This window comes from Xyrauchen texanus, chromosome 45 (assembly GCF_025860055.1).
Source record: "Xyrauchen texanus isolate HMW12.3.18 chromosome 45, RBS_HiC_50CHRs, whole genome shotgun sequence".
NCBI lineage: Eukaryota > Metazoa > Chordata > Actinopteri > Cypriniformes > Catostomidae > Xyrauchen > Xyrauchen texanus.
The window spans coordinates 15,089,684-15,113,006 of NC_068320.1; the positions used below are offsets into that span (position 1 = coordinate 15,089,684).

Here is a 23,323-nt window from a genome sequence, read left to right on the forward strand (position 1 = left end):
TCTAATACAATGTATGCCTCAATGCAAAAGTAATTTGCATTGGATAAAAGCGTCAAGTCTACGCAAATTCATAGATGTATTTCCGAATGATCCTTCTATTGCACTCAGAAATATATTACAGAGCCTGAAATTTATTGGGAAAAATGTACACACTTTGGGAGAGGGGATACATCTTGTAACACTAAAACATAAAATTTTTTACAACAAACTCACCTAATTCTCAAGGGGGTCAGATGGAAACAGGCTCAGATATCTACTTACAACATTTGACTTACAAGGGCATTTTTTTCCATTCTAACCTAATAAAATGATTCTGCAACAAATTACAAATTAATTCAATTTGAAAAATGGCATGTTTCAGTACATGAATTACATGATTTGTACATTGCATATGTGCATTGTTACTGAAACAACACTTTTTCTTTTCTCATTCACATATTTCCAAATATTTTGACTATTAAATTAACAGCCTACAAAACGAATGCACCAACAAAGAGGAGATGACAGAGGAGCTTCAAAAAAAACTTGCCAACTTCTTCATGCCAATTGATAAAAAAAAATGCAAAAATACACCTTTCACAATGGAAATTAGTCAAAGACATGATTCATACAGTAAAAGTGGTTAATATAAAATTATTATTGTTTCATTAATAATGTTTTATATAACATCAAGGCTATTTATCCAGATATTTTTTTTATTAATATTATCATTAACTACATTGTAGCATATGGTTGCATTATATTTTGTTCTCTCAGACCTTATTAACTTAATTAATATAAAACATCCATCCATCCTGTATTTTTTGCTTCTAGCAGGCGAGGAGGCTTCTCAAACAGACAGATGCATAAGTGAGATGTGCCGACGGGCAGGGAAGTAGCCAACAGCATAGGGAGCGATAGTGTTACTCACTAGGACAGTGAATTTTGAATAAAAGTACCGAACAGTCACGTAATTTAGGGCGAGCACAACACTGAACTGATGGGGAGTGTGACAAGCGGAGTGCCCATCTGTGCACGTTTATGGCAGGAGCATCCACCACTGACTCTGCACAACGGACAGCACGAAACAAATAAAGTTCAGGGAAAATTCAAATGAATTATAAATCAAATAATAAAAATGTATTTAGAATTTAGGAGGCATTTTTGCCCAGAGCCCCCGTTAATTTCCAACCCTGTATAGAACACTAGAGAGATGAGAGATGTAACATGTGTTTAAGTGTCTCTCTTCACCATGCAGCTGGTACACAAAGCATGTTTGCTATTTCTAATTTCCTTGTCAAATGTGCTGTGTCAAAACTATAGATCATTCCAACGTCATGTGCTTGGAATTTTACAGTTTTGTTAATTATAAACAGAAGTGATAGATTTATCGCATCGCACACTAAACTCAACAAGCACTCAACACGCTGTTGACAGCTGCTCTTGAAAGAGAGGGAGAGACAGAGCAGATTTACTGAGTTTGATACAAAAACAAGTTTATTGATTTTGTTTGTTCATCTGTATCTATTGGTTTTATAATTATCAGCTACACTGAAAAGTGAATAAAAGTGTGTGGAAATTTCACGCATTATGAACATAGAACTTGCAGGAATTATTACATTGTGTGCTATACAAGCGATCCCACGGCAAATTTCAGGCACTGTATTACATTTTAGAAGCGTCTTTATAAAGCAGCCATAAGGGAGGACAATGAATATTCATTGCAGATGGCAAATTTTAATTGATGCTATAAGCCCTCATCTCTCCATATCAGTTTTTACCTGGGTTGGTTGTCCTGTGCCAGGTTCTCTCCTCTCTGGTAGGCATGGTCAGCAATCTGAGTGGTGGATCTTTTGAGGATCTGCTTCAGCTCAGGCTCTAGACGTTCCATGATGGCTTTAATGGTCTCAGGGATCTTCCTGAGTTTGGCCAGAGCTTTGATCAAGATCCCCATGAACTCAGCACTATTCTCTTCTGGGTCCACATCTAAGTCTTCTCTCGTTTCTTGTAGCTCACGCACTGCAAAAACATACACGCTAAATGAGTAACACCACAACAGTATATAATTATGGCATCATGAAGGGGTTGAATGGTTTATGGAACAGCTTCATAAGTACATATATGCAGTTAAAAGCATCACTTTAAACAGAGCAGTCACCATGTTAACATTTGGTTTAATCATATCATTATATATTGCATAATGCTGAACATATCATTAATTAAATGTACGTTCAAATATTTAATGTGTATAAAATAAAATATATAAATGTAAAAAAAAGTTCCAAGAACATTTCTAACTATTTAAATGTAACTAATTATCTATTAAGCATTACATAATAAAATGCAAAGTTATTCATGGATGTTATTACATAGTACTACTTAAAGCTTTTACAGTTATAAAAGAAAATGTGTTGAGAACATGATATAAATTGTGTGAGTGCTTGTTACACAGTAATTTGTGTTTTATTACTATGTAATAATACAATAAATTAAACTGTCTAACAAGCAAACTGCATTAGAAAAAGGTTTACAGATGTGTTCCTTAAATACAAAATCACTTGTTTGAAACAACATTCCCTGCATTAGTATTTCAAAGAATGTTTTTAGAAATCGTTGTAGTTATCCTTCACCATTTTTCAATCCCAGTCTTCCATTATTATTTCCCTACCTTTATTCTCTCTCTGCTTCTCTTTTCATCATGGCATAAGCACACACCTTTTTAAATACTTTTTAAACACAGTATTTACCTGCTAAATAGAGTGATAGTACAGTGAAGTGCTAATTTTAAGTGCAATATCGCTCAAATCCAATGGCTGTTTAAAACGGTCTTAATGTTTATTGTAAGTTAATGTGCTCAGGTTTGTCTTTATTTTCCCCTCAACTGCAGCTCGCTAAATAATTACTACAATTACCCCCGACAAATGATGTGCAAAAAAGGCCATTAAACAAAATAGGCGACAAAAGGAAAGTGTCTTCAGCAGCAGGGGAAATGCCGTCTGATGGCGTCACCCATCACACATAAAGCACTGCGAAAGCAGTAATTGCAAGCATTTTGCGTAATGTGGGGAAAACTCCACACAGCACAACAATTAGTTTGACCCAGAGTGTGAAATAGGGAGAGATGCACCTGCTTTAGATTGGAAATTGGAACAATTAAAAAGAGAGTTATAATCTTAAGTGTGTGTGTGTGTGTGTGTGGGGGGGTTATGTGACTCCAGCCAGGTCTCCTAAGCAAAAAAATTGGCCCGGTTGCTAGTGAGTGTACAGTAACATGGGGTAACCTCCTCAATATCGCTATAATGTCTGGTTCTCGCTCTCGGTGGGGTGCGTGGTAAGTTGTGTGTGGATGTCGCAGAGCATGGGCCTCCACACGTGCTACGTCTCTGCGGTAACAGGCTCTACAAGTCACGTGATGAGATGGGTGGATTGATGGTCTTAGATGTGGAGGCAACTGAGATTCATACTCCGCCACCCAGATTTGGGCATTCCAAATTGGGGAGAATAAAGATGGATGGATGGATGGATGGATGTCAACAAAAAGATTGATAAACAGACGGACAGACAGATAGACAGACAGACAGACAGAAAGATAGATAGACAAATAGATAAGACTCAAAACTCTGTAAACTTGGCCGCTTTACTTATGTATTGTAATTGTACTAGTTTTGAGCGCATGACTCTAAAACAGACAGCTGTGGGTGGGTTGGTGGGTCTGATAACAGTCTCAGAGCTCCATGGCAGAGTCAGCCCCACACAGGAGAGCACGGATAACAAGGCCCGCACCCCCGCTGTGCTGACAGTTCTGCATGATTAATAACGTGAGAGAGCATCTCGTCTGCACTGGTTATTATGCTTATTGAAACATGATGTACTGAGATTATGAAACCTGGGTGTGTGTGTGTATGTGCGAATGCACGTCTTTTTTTAAATGCGGTGTGTGCAAGTAAATGTGTATAGTTAAAAAGGTGTGTGAATACTGGCATGTCAGAAGAATTGTGTGTGTGTGTGTGTGCATATAATAGTGATTGTGTATGTGTATGCATAAGAGGACAAGAGCAGTATATGTGTGTGTCTATGTATATAGGACTAAATCAACAGTTGCAACTGCTTAACATGCAGACAGCAACAGTTTGGAGTCTTGACTGTGACAGTATTGTTCCATTCAGTACATCAGAGAGGATTCCATCATTCACATTATGAGTTGAGGATGACAGTATATTAATTTCAAATTCACTCTACCTCTCTGCTAAAGTAAGCACTCTAATCCACTCTTTCACTGGCTAACGGTCACTTTCTCTTCCATTTGGTTGCATTCTCAATTTAATAGTTTGGTCATTTATTTTTCTAGACTTTCCTTCCTGTAACAAGTTATTTGAACTTGTTATTCAACTTTCTCTACTCATCATTTTGTCTGTTTTAGTGTTTCTTACTGCTGGTAGTTCCAGGGGTGCTGAACTGTGAGGCTTCTGTAAGCTTGCGTGGGGTTGACAAACCACTGACATCCAAAACAGATGTGTCCTTCGAAGCAGACCTGAAAAAAGAATGCAGGTACTGTTACTATCTGTATCACTAGTAACCATTGTCATAGTGACAGAAGCTTACTTAACAGCAGCCAATGTATAAAAAAAAAATTTAATTCACTATTTTGATTACCCAACGAACCACAAAAAGCTTTCATGAAAGTTTTATTAGAAATAGAGAGAATGTCCCCCCCAAAATATTGCCATTAAGGCGATCTGAACATGAAGAATCAAACAAGGCAGGTGATGAAACACACAACAAAGGAAATGAATACAAATCCTGCCACTTTAGGAAGCTTCTGAAAAGACAGAAAATTGCAGTCGCGTTATGACCCCGACTAATAAATCACTTCTCCTCATGAAAGCTTTGCGCTATAATTACATGACCGTAAACAGAGCCGTGCAAGAGCGAACAACACGCACGCACAATTCTGAGATCAAAAACACTAATACAAACAACTCCACACTTCAGCCCTGCAGGGTCACCAACCTGCATTAGCTTAATGCGCTCACCGCTGCGCCTAGTCTAATCTAGGAGAATTAGCATTGCAGAGCCAGCCGCTGCAGTTTGCGCAACACGCTTATGGAGGGGGGTCAGCAATCCCCCGGCGACAGTGCACGCGTGGGTGGCCGTGTCACCATCGAGAAAAGCAAAAACCTATTATCATTCCTCTCGTGCTCATCGGCGAGGGTGTGAATGACTTATCAATGCCGTACGCCGCAACAGCACCAGAGTGGCCAGGCCCTGTGCGGGGGCAGGAAGAGAAGAGTTGCAAATCAGCTAATTATATGACTCTGGAGGGAAAGATGCAACAGGGCCAGAGAGGCTTTGTTTACCAACAAGATAATGATTTAGGACCCCAGTGAATGAAGCCTTCAATAAAGAATTAATATTGTAATCACCCTGTTAGAAAACCTAGCTATTAAATATGTGAACCAGAGCTATGGTGAGACACAACAAGCAAGAAGAAAAATACTTTAAAGTAGAAGCTTGACACGCATTCTTTGAGTCATTCTATGACTAATTAAAGTTTATTCAGAATGTAAAACTAGCCAGGGTTTACACCAGCTCGTGCCCATATTCTAGCCTGGATTCTTAATTAGTCTGATCAGTTATTCAGTCTGGCATATTCCACACCTTTATTAATGATCACTCAGCAATGACTCATGGGATGTTTGGTTTCATAGAGCACGTCTTTCTCTTTAAAAGGTACACACACAGTAAATTAGATGAGCAGTGTGCCTTGCCACCAGCAACCTGCAAAGGTAAATTAATCTAAAGCTGAGAAATGACTTTGCTGCTCTGAATGTAACTGAGTTTCTCGGCATAACCTGAATCAAAAGCTTCATCAACTTTTGATCAAAGTTTTTTCTGTATTATTCATTCATTCATGTGTTATCAAAATACTAAGCTTATAGGTCAACATATCTTTTATTTGACACGGTTCACGTTTCCTTCCTGGATAGACTTTGACCACCCTTAAATTGAATACTTTTGCACTTTTGAGCACTTTACGTGTATATCACGCTTAAACGAGTAATTCAAACAGGCTCAAAATCAAAAAATACTTTTTACTACCAAGAGCCTTAACTCACCGTCCCTTCTCCTTGTCTTTGCCACGGTGACCTACGCGGCTGGTGGACTTGATGTAGAGGTGGCGGTGGAGCTCGTCAATCAGCACTAGGTGGATGTTGAGCTTTTTGCTGTGGAGTTCCAACCGCAAGTCACCGAGACCCTCCACCTGTAGCAAAGGTCCTTCCAAAGAATCCACTGCTGACACCTGCAAACACAACAGCACACATGAAGTTTATAATCTAAATACAACCTGAAAATAAACAACGTTTTGGGAAAAAATTAACTAAGAAATGTTATGAAGCAAAATTAAAGAAATATTTAAGATTCTGCACCATTACTAGGTAACTAATCAAATAAGAATTTTTGTGCTATTGACCATGTACTAGGGTTGTGCAAAACTACAAATATTCAAAATCGACCAGTCAGTCGGTTGTTTGAACGACTAGTCAACTAGTTGGTGTTAAGGATAATGTATAATTAGGCTTGGTTATGTTCACGTGACCAAAATCAGACACATTTCAGAGGGACATATAGATGCTAAGTGCAACACTTCAACATGGTAACGAATGGATATTCATCAAATAAATAGGCTAAAAAACTGTAACATCACATTGTAAAGTAAGAAATAAGGAAGTACAGATATTGGAGTACAGAGTGGCATGAAACAGCTTATGCACATCCTGAATGCAAAATGACGTGCTTTAATGTAACTGGAGTGCTTCGGTGTTATCCTCACTGCACATTCAAAAGCACAGAAATGCAAGATAATCTTGCAGGTAGTCTACTGTAGTTTACAACTTCAAGCAGTTTAAACCTTCTTTACAGCAACTATTTATTTAAGCAGTGTCAGACAGAATCAGCAAAATACTCTCCACAACACCTCACAAATACAGGAGTATTACTCAAAGAAGAGGACTTAAAATTCAACAGTGATTGTCTTGAAATGTATTGTTGATTCGGCACTTTGATTACCGTTACAGCAGCACATAAAGGGACTAAACCTAGAGCAAAAAATTATTTAAACTTCAGGTAATCATGCTGACTGTTTTTTTTACTTTTAAGTAAAGCAAGCTATCATCATGCAAAAACACTTTCCAAGAAGCTGCATCTCTTAGTCTAATTCATTTTGGAAATGTGTCTCCCATTTAAAGGAATATTCCGGTTTCAATTCAAGTTAAGCTCAATTGACAGCATTTGTCGAATAATGTGTATTATCACAAAAAAATATTTTGACTCGTTCCTCCTTTACTTTAAAAAAGCAAAAATCTGGGTTACTGTGAGGCACTTACAATGGAAGTGAATGTGTCCAAACTTTGGAGAAATTAAAGGCAGAAATGTGATGCTTATGATTTTATAAAAGCACTTGCATGAATTCTTCTGTAAAAACGTGTGTATTATTTGAGCTGAATAGTTATATGTAAATAGATTTTTTTAACAGTCATTTTAAGGTTTGCTGATATTACATCATCATGGCAACAAAATTGTAAAATTGGCTATAAATGTACACAGAAACGAGAAGCAATTTTTTTCACACTAAAATCGTTAACACACATATTTTTTTTTTGTCTTGTGCCTACACTTTTTAAAACGTTTGTATTTAAAATTTTTGAGGATTGGCCCAATTCACTTCCTTTGTAAGTGCCTCACTGTAGCCCAGATTTTTGTTTTGTTTTTATAGAAAAGGAGCAAGTCAAAATATATTTTTTGTGGTAATCAATATTGTCACAAACGCTGTCGATTGAGCTTAACTTGTATTGAACCTGGAATGTTCATTTGAACCACCAGACTAAAAATATTTAATAGTTGACCACACAAATCGACTAGTCAGTTGTTGGACAACTAGTTAACCACCCTGGCATATCCCTACCATGTACATGCTTGTTCAAAAAGATCAGATTTTCTTTCTTTTATTAACAAACACAAGATGCTCTTTGACAAATTCTCATATCATGCTTGATAACATCAGGAACTTGTAGAGTCCATGCCAGCTGAAGTGCATGCTGTTATTATTACATTTTCACTTAGATTGATAAGCTTATAATATAATTTGTAAATAAAAAAAAATTATTCAATCATTTATTATCAGAGACATTCAAAATAGTATAATTTTCCCTAGTGGTTTTAGACGTTTGGACCCCACTGTACATGAATGACAATGGGATTTAAATAATAGCTTATTGGCTTAACAGAGTATCGGTTCTTCTACTTTGGCCCAATGGTAACAGTTGCTCTGCATGCTAGGGCTAAGCTATGGGTGTCTTAATTATGTGAGACGATTACTTGCACTTTTAAATGCAGCAAATATTAATCAGCATCATTGCTGTATAAATGACACTATCCTTCGTTTCCATTGTAGATATAAAAATGTACAGTGTCATTATTAAGGAAACATAATGAGCAACAATGCGCCCTGATTTTTAGAGTGCATTCTTCACATTTTTAAGGAGTAAACATTTTAGTGCACTGGAAAGATTTTGCACTTTTGGACAGCCCTACAAATGGCCGACTCCCTGGTCAGTGACCTGACTACAGAACTAGGGAGCTGGTTGAGACACACCCTATCTATAAATCCCAACACAGCTTGTTCATTGCTAGTTGCTGAATAACAGAACTGTTCCAGACATATCCATTGTTAAAAACCATCCACGATTAGCTGCTCTACAGGATCACATAATAGCATCTGCACCACCTGTTCATCAAAAACCACAGAGACAGAGCACAATAACAACTGTCCTACAATCAAGGTATTAAAAGAGGGAAAATGCAGCATGGTAGACTGCAGTGGTACTGAATATTTATATTGCTGAGTGCATGTGCGTCTCCTGCAGAGCGCATAATGAAGTATGTGGCCACTGGTTGAGTGAGGCGTGAGACGGAGCTTATCAGTGGACACAAAATGACAGAATGGCACACACGCATTAATGCTGTCCTCGGCCATGCTTGCTGCATTTGAAACTGAATCTGAAGCAGTCGTGTGGTTGATAAGTTCAATTTCCTAATTTCATTCACCTGACCGAGCTCACATGTCCCAGAGCCTTTGTCTTCTATTCAACCTTTCCCTTCTTCCTTCCGTCCTTCTTTAAATCTCTTGCGCTCTCTCTCTCTCTTCCTTCATTTCTCTGCTTTTACCTCGCATTTCCAGGCTCTATCTGTCCACTTCCTTCACTCTTCTCTCTTACTGCTGAACAATCCTACAGTGGATACTGCTTGTTTATATTTAATAAATCAAAACGGCACTGAATGAAAATTAGAGGGAAGCTAATGGTCTGGTGATATCACTCTTGAGGGCCATCACTGCGCACTTGGTGCATCGCGTTTGACAGAGAGAGAAGGGGTCATGCAAGTCAAGTATTCATTCATGCAAATGAGGGTTGCATCAGCTACAATGTTTGCCACCAGGGTCAGTGTATAGATAACCTAAGAGTCTGTGTTTACATTTCTAATTTAGGGGTTCTACAAGTTTTATGAAGCTAAATTTAAGACCTTTTTAAGACCAACTAAAGAAAATGTAAGGAATCAATGTGTGTGTGTGTGTGTGTGTGTGTGGGCAACAATTGCAAACAATTAATGATGCTCAAGAAGGCAACATAAGAAGAACCAAGGTGTGCAAACTTTTGAACAGGATGATTTGTGTAAATAAGAGTATATTTTGTTTTATGTAGCTTTTGAAGGGCAGTAGTACATAAAAAAAGACTATTTGTATACATTTTGAAAGAGGTGTGGAAACTTATAAAAACAAAAGGGTTATGCAAACTTCTGCACTAAACTGTATACACTATATTGTTTGTGAAAATTTATATTTTATTTTAGATTTCGTTTTTTCACGATTTAACCACATTTTAGCTTTTTTTAAATGTACAAATTCCATGTAGCCTATCCTATCCATATGATGTCATATTGCATGTGTAATTATGAAATAAAAATTCAAAATACAACCCCCATATCTGAACATATGAGTGCTTGTACTATGTAAAAAGTGCAGTGTAGCTGTCTAAATGTGACATTGTCTGATTTACCTCCGTGCTCGTGGGGAAATGAACATTACAGAAAAATACCTGCATACATATCCATGTGCTGCACGAAGAAATGGATCGGATTCTTTTAGCTCATTGTTAAATAATAAATTGCATCTTATCTCTTTATACCAAAGACAATAGTGAGAAGGAAAATTAGTACATCAAATGCAAGTAAAATAAAATCAGTGAGCCTACCAGCTGAAACCAGAATGTAATTACAATGTTTAGAGAATTGTCGGGACACCGGGACACACCTCTTCAAAACGGGACGTCTGGTCACCCCACTTAAATGAAATGGGAAAACAATCCCTCAAACAACATTTAATACCATGACCTTATGAGGTGGTGGAGGTGTAGTGGTCTAAACCACATAACTGGTTAAATTATTTCTCCATATGTAATAAAATCCCACATATCAACACATCCAATCATTCAACCACGAACACACACTTACCAGCATATCGGTGGCATACAGATAGTGCTTGCTGGCCATGGACGCCTCAAGCTTCTGAGGCACCTGTTTGATGTTCTCGATCTCATCCAGCAGGCTAAGAACATGTTTGTGCTCTACTCCCTCGATCCAGAGCTTCCTCAGCTCATCCCGTTTACAGTGGAGGAGCATCTTACAGGACAACAGGTTCTCTTTAACCTGAGTGAAGAGCAGCCCACACACGATGTTAGGAAGAGGAAAACAAGCATCAGTGAACAAGGTTCATAGCTTCACAGCTCTTAAATCTTTGCATAATTATTTTAATGCATGTAGGCAACAGGGGAGAAGACGAGAAGCAAACATTTCGCTGTAGATTAAAGTCATATCATAGTGTGCACATAGTACCTAATTTACACGGTCATTATTTCAGACATTGAAGACTGATACGATTACTAGTGATTCTTAATGTATCTTTTATGACACCTCACCATGTTTTGAAGCATTTGGGGGGTAATTTGTGCATTTTTAATGTTCCGAGAGGAGTTTACAAAACATTTACAAATCTCAATGCTGGGTAAACAAACTTAATGAATTAATGAACAGTGTTTCATTTGCATTATTTAGTTTATATCTGTTCTATTTTCTTACATGCATGTAAATTGAGAGACACTGGCAAACTCTGTCTGTGTCCTTGACTCAAACACACCTTTTAAGAGTGCAATGAACAAACTCAGTCACCTGTGTCTTCAAATAATAATGAGACTTTAAAGACAAGTGATTGGAGGTCCCTGGGCACTCCTCATCAAGCAGCATACCAACAGAGCAGCTATTCTCTATTTACTCTGAACTAGGTTTGAGTAAGTGTGTGTGTGTGTTTTACATAACAACTCCATCAATAAAGGACAGCCCATCAGACTGCATATATAAGACAAACAAAAAATAACAAAAACATTTATGAGTTTAAGTTATAACTGTTTATTTGGTTTTCATTCTCGTTTTTGAATCAAACTTCTAATGCAAGGTTTTGTTTACAGCATGTCATTTTCCCTCTAATTATGTCTCATAAATCATTTCAAATCAAAACATTATAAGTGCCAGCATCATACAAGTTTGTGTGTCTGTGTCTGATATCACAGAAATATGTGGGCACAAAGTAAAGCAACAGTTGCATTTCATCTCTGTTATTGTCACCAGAAATAAAATCCTGTGCAGTGAGGATTTCAATTATCCATAAACAAACAAACTGATAACATCAAGAAGTATTTCTGCATAATTAGTAGCAGTTTGACTCAAATTTTCACTTACACTTTGCCATTGAATAGTTATCTAGTATGGGATTTCAATCTTTACAGACAGATATACAGACCCCCAAACCAGACACTCAGCCAACCCCGGGACCCACAAAATAAAAATAAATGTTAATAAATGCTTTATTAATATATTATAACGTATTTAATTTGCATAACTTTCATTAAACGCTAACATGAATTACTAGGACTGGAAAATTTAACACATTCATTTCTGTGATTTATAGTCGATTGTTTAATGCGTTAAATAAAATAAATTAACTTCCTAAAATGTAACAATTTTCTTCCCAACTTAAATTGGCATATACACTGATGAGCCAAAACATTATGAACACTCACAGGTGAATAATGACGATCATCTCCTTACAAGGCCACATGTCAAGGTCTGGGTAGATTAGATGGTAAGCGAACAATCAGTTCTCATAGTCAATATGTTGAATGAAGGAGAAATGGGCAGGAGTAAAGACCTGAACGACTTTGACAAGGGCCAAATTGTACTGGCCAGACAACTGGGTCGGAGCTTCTCTGAAAAGGCAAGGCTTGTGGGGTGCTCCCGGTCAGCATTGGTGAGTACCTGCTGACAGTAGTCCGAGACAGGGCTGCACGATTTGGACAAAAAGTCATATTGTGATTATTTTGAAAAATATAGCGATTGCGACTTGAACTGCAATTATGACATCCACTTTTTTTTCTTTTTTTTTTTTTTCACATATTCAACTGCCAATAGGCTACTGGGGTTTTCACACTTGAGTCTTTTTTCAATTCACCCACAAACAAATAAATATATAAACAGTGAAACAAAGAAAAAAACACTGTCTTCTTCATATTCAAATTGTACTGTGAATTGTAAACATCCACTGTGTACCTGTTTTTGTCCATTTTGTGATAGGGTCTCAGCCCACTAATCATCATCCTTAGTTTTTGAAACACAGTCAACTTGAATTTTAGGGATTCTCTAATCAGGATTTTAACATCCGATACCGATCTCCAATTTTCTTTTAATTTCATACAGTGGTTCTCAACCTTTTTTGGATGAACAACCCCCTACATCTTTACCTGAACTCACGTCGGCACGTTCCACCTCCATACCAAATTATGTGACATAATCTGAAAGCTGAGACTTTGTGTAATCAATAAAAAAAAAAAAAAAACATAAAACTCAATATTTTTTGTTATTTACTGAATTAGCTACTTACAGTTTAATCATTTTACAATTGTGTTAATAAATTCAGCAGGCTTTCACGCTATTAATGTGAGACCAAACCTTGCATTTCTTGAATTCAAGCACATGAGGGCAATATCTGGGACCTAAATGATGAAAATGTGAAGACAGAAAATAATAATAAAAGTTATATTAATATTATATTTCAGAAATAGGTTAATTGCCCAGTCATATTGCATATTTTGTCCCACTGAAATGCTCATTCTACAGTACGGCATTGATTTAGAGTTAGATGCAGATGTACATTTTCTGGTATTAACAACAGTGAGGTTATCTATAAAAGTAAACAACAAATGTATGTGGCTAAATAATTGTAAATATTTCTGACAGTGTGACTGAATTGGGACTGCTTTCATCAGGTTTTTATTGGTTCAAATCTCTTGGAAATTCTGAAGGCAAACAAAACCAATTATATTTACTTTTTATTTATTTATTTTTAATTTTTTTTAGGATTTACGTATTTTATAATTTTTTTATCATGTATTTTGTATTTGCTTTATACAATTTTACCATAGTTTTTTTTGTTTGTTTTTTTAACTGTGTTATTTGTAACAAGATCACAGTAAGCACATGGAATATGGATTTTCAATACCATGGTCAGAAGTAACATGAATTCTATAAAACAAACAATAGCATTTTTTGTAATTATAGCCCATAGGCCTAAACACATTTAAAACCAATAAATGCAAAATGTAAACATTTACAAGTTGTAACAAAGATGAATGATATTTTCTCACACCCATAATGTAACCTATGACAAATTTAATAGAGCTGAAGTAGTGATATGATAATATTTATTATGAATCTCTGCCTAAAGTACAGTTAGTGTTACTGTTGCAGATTCAAGTCTGGTGATGTAGAATTCTGTGCCGAATTCAAATGGTTTCCACGTCTCACACCATGCTTCACTGGTTCTCGTGCGATGCCCAATTAAGTCTGCTTGAACCAGTCTGCGAGTAAAAACGCACCTGCTCTCAGCCATATCCACTACAGAGCCATACAGGTGCATTAGCAGAGGTTGTGACTCCACCTGTCTATTTTTATGCTGCAAAACCAGATACTTCAGATGCGTCAAAAGACTTCAGAATCAGATGAACCGTGGTTCAAATGCACACCAAGTACCAACACGTATAATGGAGAACTGGTAGGCTAATATTCTGAGTCAAGATATACGTTTTAAAGGAAAGACGAACAAAATCAATCTAATATATGACTGATAAACACCGGCCATTTGTGACCAAACCACCCCTCTCTTCTAACTTGTTCTCAGACCTTGGAGAAATGGAGGAAGGTCGCCTGCTCTGATGAGTCCCGTTTTCTTTAAAATCACGTGGATGGCCGCGTACATGTGCACCATTTACTTGGGGAAGCGATGGCACCAGGATGCACTGTGGTAAGACGACAAGCCAGTGGAAGGAGTGTGATGCTCTTGGCAATGTTCTGCTGAGAAACCCTGAGTCCGGCCATTCACGTTGGCATCAATTTGATATGTGCCACCTACCTAAATATCGTTGCACACCAGGTAAACCCCTTCATGGCAATGGTATTCCTAGATGGCAGTGGCCTCTTTCAGCAGGATATGCACATGCTGCACATGTTGTTCGGGAATGGTTTGAGGAACATAATGAAGAGTTCAATGTGTTGCCTTGGCCTCCAAATTCCCCAGATCTCAATCTGATTGAGCATCTGTGGGATGTGCTGGACCAACAAGTCCGATCCACTGCAGCGCCACCTCACAACTTACAGGACTTTAGGGGTCTTGTAGAGTCCATGCCTTGGCGGATCAGTGCTGTTTTGGCAACACACGGAGGACCAACAGCATATTAGGCAGGTGGTCATAATGGTTGGGCTCATCTGTGTATAAATTCCCAAGAGGTACACCTTCGACTCAGCCGCACATCCTAGCACAGAAACCGATGGTGTGGAGAAGTGCATGCTTATACATTTTGCACAACGTATATCCCAGGCATAATAAGCACAGGAGTGGATTTACTGTGTGGAGAATTGCAAATGGTGAACCAAGCGTTGGAGAGATACAGGCAAGCTGCAGTGTTGTATCTCTTTGCATTGCACAAAATAAATCTCTCACTGTCATCTTAACCAAAAGTGTCAAAAGTGAAACAATGTGAGAGAAACCCAGGCAATGCATGATAGAGACTGAACAGTAGCCAGAGGAAATAATAGTTTTGAGATTTTAAACTATAACAAATTAAACTTCAGCATTCAATTTGTTTTATATATGTATGTAAAGTGTCTAATAATGTATTGGCAATGTACAAATAAGTTTTATTGACTTGCCCCCCTTTTTCTTAAAAAAAAAAAGCAAAAATCTGGGTTCCAGTGAGGCACTTACAATGGAAGTGAATGGGACCAATTTTTGAACATTAAAATACTCACTGTTTCAAAAGTATAGTCACAAGACATAAACAAAATGCATGTTAACATGATTTCAGTGTGATAAAATCTTTTTCAAGAAAAGGAGGGACGATTCACAATATATATATTTTTTTATTTTTTTAACATTATGCCACAAATGCTGTTGATTGAGCTTAACTTGTATTGAACCCTGAATATTCCTTTAAAGCTAAATAAGATTAAGGTAATATAAAAGAAGGTATTTTACCCCTGAAAAAGTTATATACTTCAGCTTTATATAATGCTTATCGGATCATTAGTTATTGTTTATTAAAATAGTTAGAAATATCAAAATATTGTCAGAGTAAATTTTGTCTTTTAAATATCTTCCCCGAAGACCCACTACAGTACAGTTTTCCAATGGCATATTCTCAAAATAATACATTCGTTCCCCCCAAAAGTGAATATTTAATTATAGTCTTGAATGTCCCACACACCTGTTTAATCTTGTTGCGAGAGCTTGTGATTCTCTCCGTGATGCTCTGGTAGGTACGAATGGCTGTGGTGAGCTCTGTGTAGTGCTGAACGATCAGCTCATCCAGATCATGGTCACACTTCTCGTATGCCTCCTCCAGTCGACCCTTTTCCGTCTCTCTGTCTTGCACATCATCACTGCTGGACAGCGTCCTATACAAAATATCAAAACCATATGATCACCAAACTATTCTGCTGGCTTTCAAACCAGTTGCACCAAACTATTCTTCTCCGTAAGTTGCTAACTAGTTTGTGAAAAGCATATTGGAAAGTTCATAAACAATAACTCCCTCGTCAATATAACTAATATAACGTTAACCCTGTCCCTGACAACCATGTCACTCATGTCTGTTTGCTGTTAGCCAGCTATAGTTTGTCAGTGCAGTCAGTAATGTAGCAGATTGAAAGGTAAACATCAGAGCATCTTTTTGCAGTGCAGTGGACAAAAGTGCGGTGGTGGATTATGTCTCTTGAGTGTTGATTTCACGTTACGTTGTAACCAAGTTGGTGAGACACAATGCTGGTATATCTTTACTCTCTTATAGCTTATAGCTAACTAACTAACCACATAGCTTCTTTCATTGCTTGTCAGCTGAGTGGAAGCTAATGTGTAAACATGTAATCACCAAACTGTTTTATTCTGGATTCGCAGTTTGGTACCCCTTCAATCGAACAATTCCAGTCATTGCATTTATAAAATGTAATATTTAAAAGTCTGGTTTTCCACCGTTGAAATTTTCCCCTGAACTTGTATAGCAGAATAAACAGCTGCCACTGTTTATCTATTGACTAGGCAGGTGTAAATGCTTCTTGTTTTACAACCTGACCTTAATTGACTGGCAGTATTAATATAGTCAGCATTTGACTGATACTAAACAGCACTGATGTTTATTTAGCTATTTATTGTATTTCTATTTATTCTTTATTTTCTCAGTGTTCATTTCTAGAATTTGTTGACAATAATAATTTGTATAATAATAATAATGTCAAAATATTCAAATATGTTACGAAAGCAGCCTTCTGAGCATAGTCATATCGGTGCAAAATCGGTGAACAATCCACATAGAAAAAAAATCTGTTTTCATTCCAGCTCAAAAATGAACTAATCACCAGATCTGTGAATTTCCCCCCTCTAAAATCGGTATCGGTCTCAAAAATCCCATATCGGTTGGGCTCTATACATGACAAGACTAGTCTTGTTGCCAGGTGATGCAATGTTATATATAATGAATAGGGTGTCTTAACTTCAACATGCAATGGAGTTATATGTATATGATGGAGGGGTGTACATATTTATATGTTATATATGATAGAGAGGGCAGTAATTCTTCATTCTGATTTATGATGGATGGGTTTAATTGTTATGAATAGCAATTCTTTTGAATTGTTTTTCTTGCTGTTTCTGACACCAGAAAATCACACTTGATTGACTTACACTTAAAGCTTCTATAAATCAGCTTTCAGCATGAATGAAACAGAAAAGGCAGATTCTAATCTGAACTTATCCAGTCATTATTAAATTGCAAACACTAAGACATGTAGATGGATTTTGGCCATTGCAACACAATTTTATAATCCATCATCAGATGCCCACCCACTCCGAGATAACCACTGGGGCTGGTGCCAATCCAACAAGTGTCCCAGAAGGCACATTGCCAGACAGCACAGCTCAGCTCTCAAACCCTGTCCTGACTCATTTCCACTGCGGTATGGCTTTAAATCACATGGTAACGGGAGGCAGAGCATAATCTCCCGATAGAGCTCATTACAGTCATCACAGAGCTCAGAGGGTAGGAGAAAGTGAGCAAATGAGCCAGAGGGTAGCGAGAGCCAGTATTCAATTGGGAAAAGTCCTTTCGAGCTGGCAGTCAAGAACAGATCATGCGGATATGGTTTCTGAAAGTAGACTCGCTCTTTTATGACCTCACTGAATGGGCCCGAGGACAACCTAATGGAAATGTCTGATTAGTCAAATCTGTGAAAGATCTCTGACAGCTTATCAGCTCAACTGCACTCAATGGAAGAAAATATGCTTAATCTATGCAACTAAGCCACTGTTTTAGGGTGACCATACATTCTCTTTTTCCTGGACATGTCCTGTTTTTCAGACCTTAAAAAAAGCGTCCGGACGTGATTTCTAAATATGCAAAAATATCAGAGATTCGGCTTTAGTTGAATTATGATGTGCATCTAGTCTAATACTTCATTGTGTGTGCACACCACCCATATTTGCATTGCTTTAACACCTCTTTGTAAGTCCCACCTTCTCGCACAACAATTAGTCGATTAGAAGAGGCTTGCCACTACTATTGGCCAAATTCCTGCCTGTCAATCTCTCCACGAACGCGTGAAGCGCTGTTGAGTTTGGAATCGAACAGTTGCTTGGCAGTAGCAGCAAATGACAGATGAGTGGAAACAATGCCCAAATGAAAGTGCAAATTTACAGAAGATTTGCACAAAAAATTCCCATGCTTTCGTCCAGGTTGAGATCCGTGGGAAGCAGAATGTATGACAAGTAAAGCTGGCACTTATGTGCCAGTTGCTAATAAAGGTGCAAGTGATTTAGCAGCACACACAAGCTCTGAGAAGCATAAAGGGTCAGCATAAGGTGAAAGTTCATCAGGTAAATTAACAGACTACTTTTTTGCGACCAAGTAAAATTGTTATCACATTGCTTCATTTTACATTGCCATTCAAAATAATAGTAATAGTAAATGAAGGTACACTCAAGGCATCAAATATTTCATTGAGTACATGGACATTCAAAAGAATGTAGGAAATTTTTATTTATTTATACATATTTATGTTATGCTAAAAGAGTGTATTTTTCACTATATTAAAGCTTGCATTAATAGTAACGTTGTACTGAACCCTATTATTCCACCACACACACCCCCCACACCCCACCCACACAGGCAGAAAAAAAGGTGTCCTCTTTTTGGAAAACCAGAATGTGGTCACCCTCCACTGTTTGATTCTGAGAATGACATATTTGGGATAAAAAGTTCATTAGAGCTTTATCAGGCATCACCACCTGTCATGACAATGTAAACAGGAACCAAAGAAAGATTTGAGTAAGAATTAAAATCCGTGAAAAAAGAAATCAGTGGTCAGAATCGTTTGGTCTGATTATATTTATTATTAATATGCAGTAAGGCATTTATTGTATTGATATTAATACGACCAAACTAATGCACATTCATCAAAGGCTACCTAAACACCATTTTTGGGCGTCACGAGCGTCAAATCGAACGTTCACGTCTATGATGCCCAAATTGTGCTGTCTACTGTATATAGGTAGCTCACTAGGTAGTGCGACAACTTTTTTGACACCCAGACCTGTCAATACATTAACACTGTCCATTCAACATTTGTCCCTAAGTGTGACTCGCTGTCATTAAGGAATCCTCACACATTAAAACCAGAAAATCGAGGTGACGAAAACCCTTAAATGTACAGGCAGTGAAATAGCTTATTTGAGTAAACAAATCATGAAAGAATAACAGGATGTTTTGTTAGCAAAAATGCTAAGCGACAGGCCATTCCTGTCATTTTCTCTACCAGGACAAAGTGCAACATATTTAACGCAGACGAACGCAAGCAGGACTGCACGGACACTGCAAAAAAATATCGGGCTCACCTTATTACAGATATAAGTAAACCGGAGGGGTCTTTGCTTTTGGAGACAGCGCTCCTGTATCTGCCTGTGTCAGCTGCCATCTTTCCGCTCCTACGCCCAAGCACACGTCACGTGACCTTGTGGCAGGTTTCAGCCAATGAAAAGCCTTATTCAGTTGATCGTTCCTCTCTTAGGGAAATGTAGTCTTGTTGGTAAAACATTCGTTTTACAGTATGAGTAAAGTTTAATTTTGCATCATAGAAAGTATTAGGCATATTATGAACAATAAGCTTCGAAAAATAAACTGACTTTAGTATTTTAACCAAATATTATACTCTTTTCTGTACTTTGGAAGAAATCTCTTAATATTTAGGCTACTGTACTTTGGTAATGTGAGCTTCGTATTTTACTATAAATTTTACAATTTATTACTGCATTTATTTTTATTATTATTATTATTATTATTATTAATTAATATAAAACGATAATATAAAAATAATACCATACATTCATATACACACACATACGTACATACACACACACACACACACACACACACACACACACACACACACACACACACACACACACACACACAAACTTGTTTATATAATTGTGGGAACTCTCATAGACAGCCACTAATTTTATGGATTTTATACAGATCTAACCATCACTTCTATACCCTAACCTAACCCTTCCACTAAACCTAACCCTCCCTTTTTGTATTTTTACATTTAAAAAAAAAAATCTTTGGTATGTTTAACAAGCATTGCCCTCGTGGGGATAAATTTGGTCCCCACAATGTAGTATTAATTATATGTATGTGTGTGTGTATACATATTAGGGCTGTCAATCGATTAAAAATTGTAATCAAATTAATTACATGGTGTCCGATTAATTAATCGTGCTTAACCGCATTTTTATCGCATATACAAATATTTGCTGAGAAAGCCCCTCATATAACAATAATTCAAAATATAATGATGAAATAATTATACATAGTTATCTTTAAATATTTAAAAATTATATATATATATATATATATATATATATATATATATATATATATATATATATATATATATATATATATATATATATATATATATATATATTCAGATAATTAAAATGCATTACATTCTTGTGGCGGAAGAGTTAATCATTCATAAGACAATACAAAAAGCCTTACTTTACTACCATATTATTGATCATAAGTCAATCATTGGCATTCAGCTCACAGCAATCCATTTCACAAGAGAATTTGTCAATCAGTTTGAGATTTATTATGAGGGCTTGTTTAAGGACCCATCAATGTACACCTGCGTCAGACATGCTTGTGTAGCGTCTCGGGTGCGTTGCAAGTCACTGTGTCAAGTTAAATATAGTTTAATACTTAGAACACATCTTGAGATCCAGTTATATTTGCGCTCCATCAAGTGTTTTGGACGCAAGAACGTAAAGCATGTTTGTGTTGTGGGTTGTTTTCTTCACTGTATAAACTGTGAGTTGCCACAGAGCTGAAATTTCACTTAGTGCCCTCTGGAGTAAACAGGTGGTACTACAAGATTGCATTTCTCAGGAATCTTCCTTATTACGGTCCGGGGACATTGCGATTAATTGCGTTAATTATTTTAACACGTTATTTTTTATCAAATGAATCGCACTGAATTAACGTGTTAAATTGACAGCCCTAGTACATATATATTTATGTGTGTGTGTGGGTGTGTAGCCTATATACAGTATAGTACTGCATTTATTATTTTAATTTACTATTTTACTTTATTTGTATAATCACTTTTTTATTATTTAACATCATGCCTTGTATTATTCTTTGTCAAATATGTGTCTTTATTTCCTTTTTGTTACATTTCTGCAAATTGTTTTGCACTGATTTTATTTTGCTCCATCTTATTTGCATTAAGCTATTAACCTGTAAATGCTTTGGCAGTGCACAAAAATGTACAAATATTATTTTCATGCCAATAAAGTACCTTAAAACCTAAAGAAAAACCGAGAGAGAGAGTCAGAGACAGAAAGAGGTGAAGTTTGTTAATTGCTTTCTATTTGTAGGGTATATTGCTGTGGACCTGCTCCCCTCTATCTCCTGATGATCTCTGCTGTAACAAACCAGAGGGGAAAGGGCATTGATTGTGTAGGACAGGGTCGATCTGGCAGTCTCCTGTTTGACTGATGTGTCCGTGGACAGCAGAGATAACATAGTGACCAATTTCGTGCCCCTTCAAAAAGGGAAACAATCACTAAGCTACTGACGTTCTTTTTCTTTTAGCACCTCTGAGTCCTTTCGGATCCAGAAGTTCTTATCAGTTTCCTCTGAGACCCATAATTTCTGAGCAATCTACTGTCCTTTGCTGATGATATACAATAGGACTGAGGTTATTTTTCATCACCTAGAGCAGGATAAGAGGTGGTGACAATGACATCTGGGGGCAACATAGACAAAGGCAGCCACCCACTATAGGAAAAAGACCCACAACCCTAATGCTCACTGCTTCCCTTTGATATAAAGAGCTTCAAAAGGATTACAATTGTAACTGCGGCAAGAGTTTTCTGCATGGTATAGAAAAAGTTAAATCTTGGAAAAATATGCAGAAAAAGGGTAAATGTTAATGTATGTGGACAATATGTTTAAATTTAAAGGGGTCATGACATGATCAATTAAATTTCCCTTGATCGTTTAACATATTAGTCCTCACTGTACTATAAAAACATAGCCTATAGTGAGTTTCAGAAAGCAAGACTTCCTCCTCGCTGCAAAAAGAGCATTTGTTGAAACCAAGCTGACAAAATGACTTCCTCCACATTGTGATGTCACACTGTGGTGGACATTTGCATCTTACAACCTCCACAACAACATATTGAAATGACTACTTTACTTTATTACTTCCGCAACCCTGCCTAGTAGCGATGAGTTGTGAGAAGGCAATGAGAGAGCAGGTAAATCAAGAGCAGAGATTCAATCATAACAGTGGGCATGTACTGTAAAGTCTTAAAGGAGAGGTAGCATCAACTCCAAGTGTTTCTGACAGAGGGTCAGAATGATGTTTTAGAAATATATCACAATGTATTTTTTTTAAGTAAAAACGTATATAATAATATAAATATTATAAGTGGACCTCAAGGAACAGTAAAATATTAAAAAAAGGGATGTCATGACCCCTTTAAAAATATATTATGATTAAAGTTAAAAGGATGTAGGGCAATGATTTTGTTAGTTTAGGAAGGTGAATTTTAAATAAGTAATGACATTATTTATTGTCCTATGAAATATGAAATAACTGCCATTATAGCTGTTATTACAGCATGTAAACAAATGTATCACATTATTTTTTTAAATATATAATAAAACGATATTTTATTTGGAACTTTCTTCACATAAATAAATAAATAGTTATTTTATATTTATGAATATAAACTTTATATTGCAATGTAAAATGTACTTATACTGCAGTATAGAAATAGACAATAAAGAAAATGAATAAAGTAAATAGTTTTAAACAATTAAATCAATGAAAAATGAAGTGAATAAGGAAATTAAGGAAATGAAATATAAACATAATTTAAAGGTATAAAGTGTAAGGTATAAAAAAGATAAATAAAAGAAACGAACAAAAATTTGTACAAAAAAAAAACTATACAATGCAATGGAAATTAATAGAATACAATAATAGAATAATATAATACAATGGAAATTAATTTAGAAAAAAAAAATGGTATTAACAAAATATAATATATCACTCATCAAAG

The 23,323-nt window shown here is 36.6% G+C and overlaps 1 protein-coding gene across 1 annotated transcript in view; it reads right to left on the minus strand.

Moving 5' to 3' along the window:
- The window catches only part of exoc4 (exocyst complex component 4), a 160,396-nt gene extending 140,721 nt beyond the window's left edge, over positions 1-19,675 (minus strand). Inside the window, exons 1-6 of the mRNA XM_052118956.1 lie at positions 19,580-19,675; positions 15,903-16,092; positions 10,546-10,740; positions 6,096-6,280; positions 4,410-4,510; positions 1,761-1,998 (exon numbers count right to left, since the gene is read on the minus strand). Of these exons, the coding sequence (XP_051974916.1) occupies positions 1,761-1,998; positions 4,410-4,510; positions 6,096-6,280; positions 10,546-10,740; positions 15,903-16,092; positions 19,580-19,659 (989 nt within the window). The 5' untranslated portion in view covers positions 19,660-19,675. The remainder of the gene's footprint in view (positions 1-1,760; positions 1,999-4,409; positions 4,511-6,095; positions 6,281-10,545; positions 10,741-15,902; positions 16,093-19,579) is intronic.
- Positions 19,676-23,323: the final 3,648 nt, after the last annotated feature.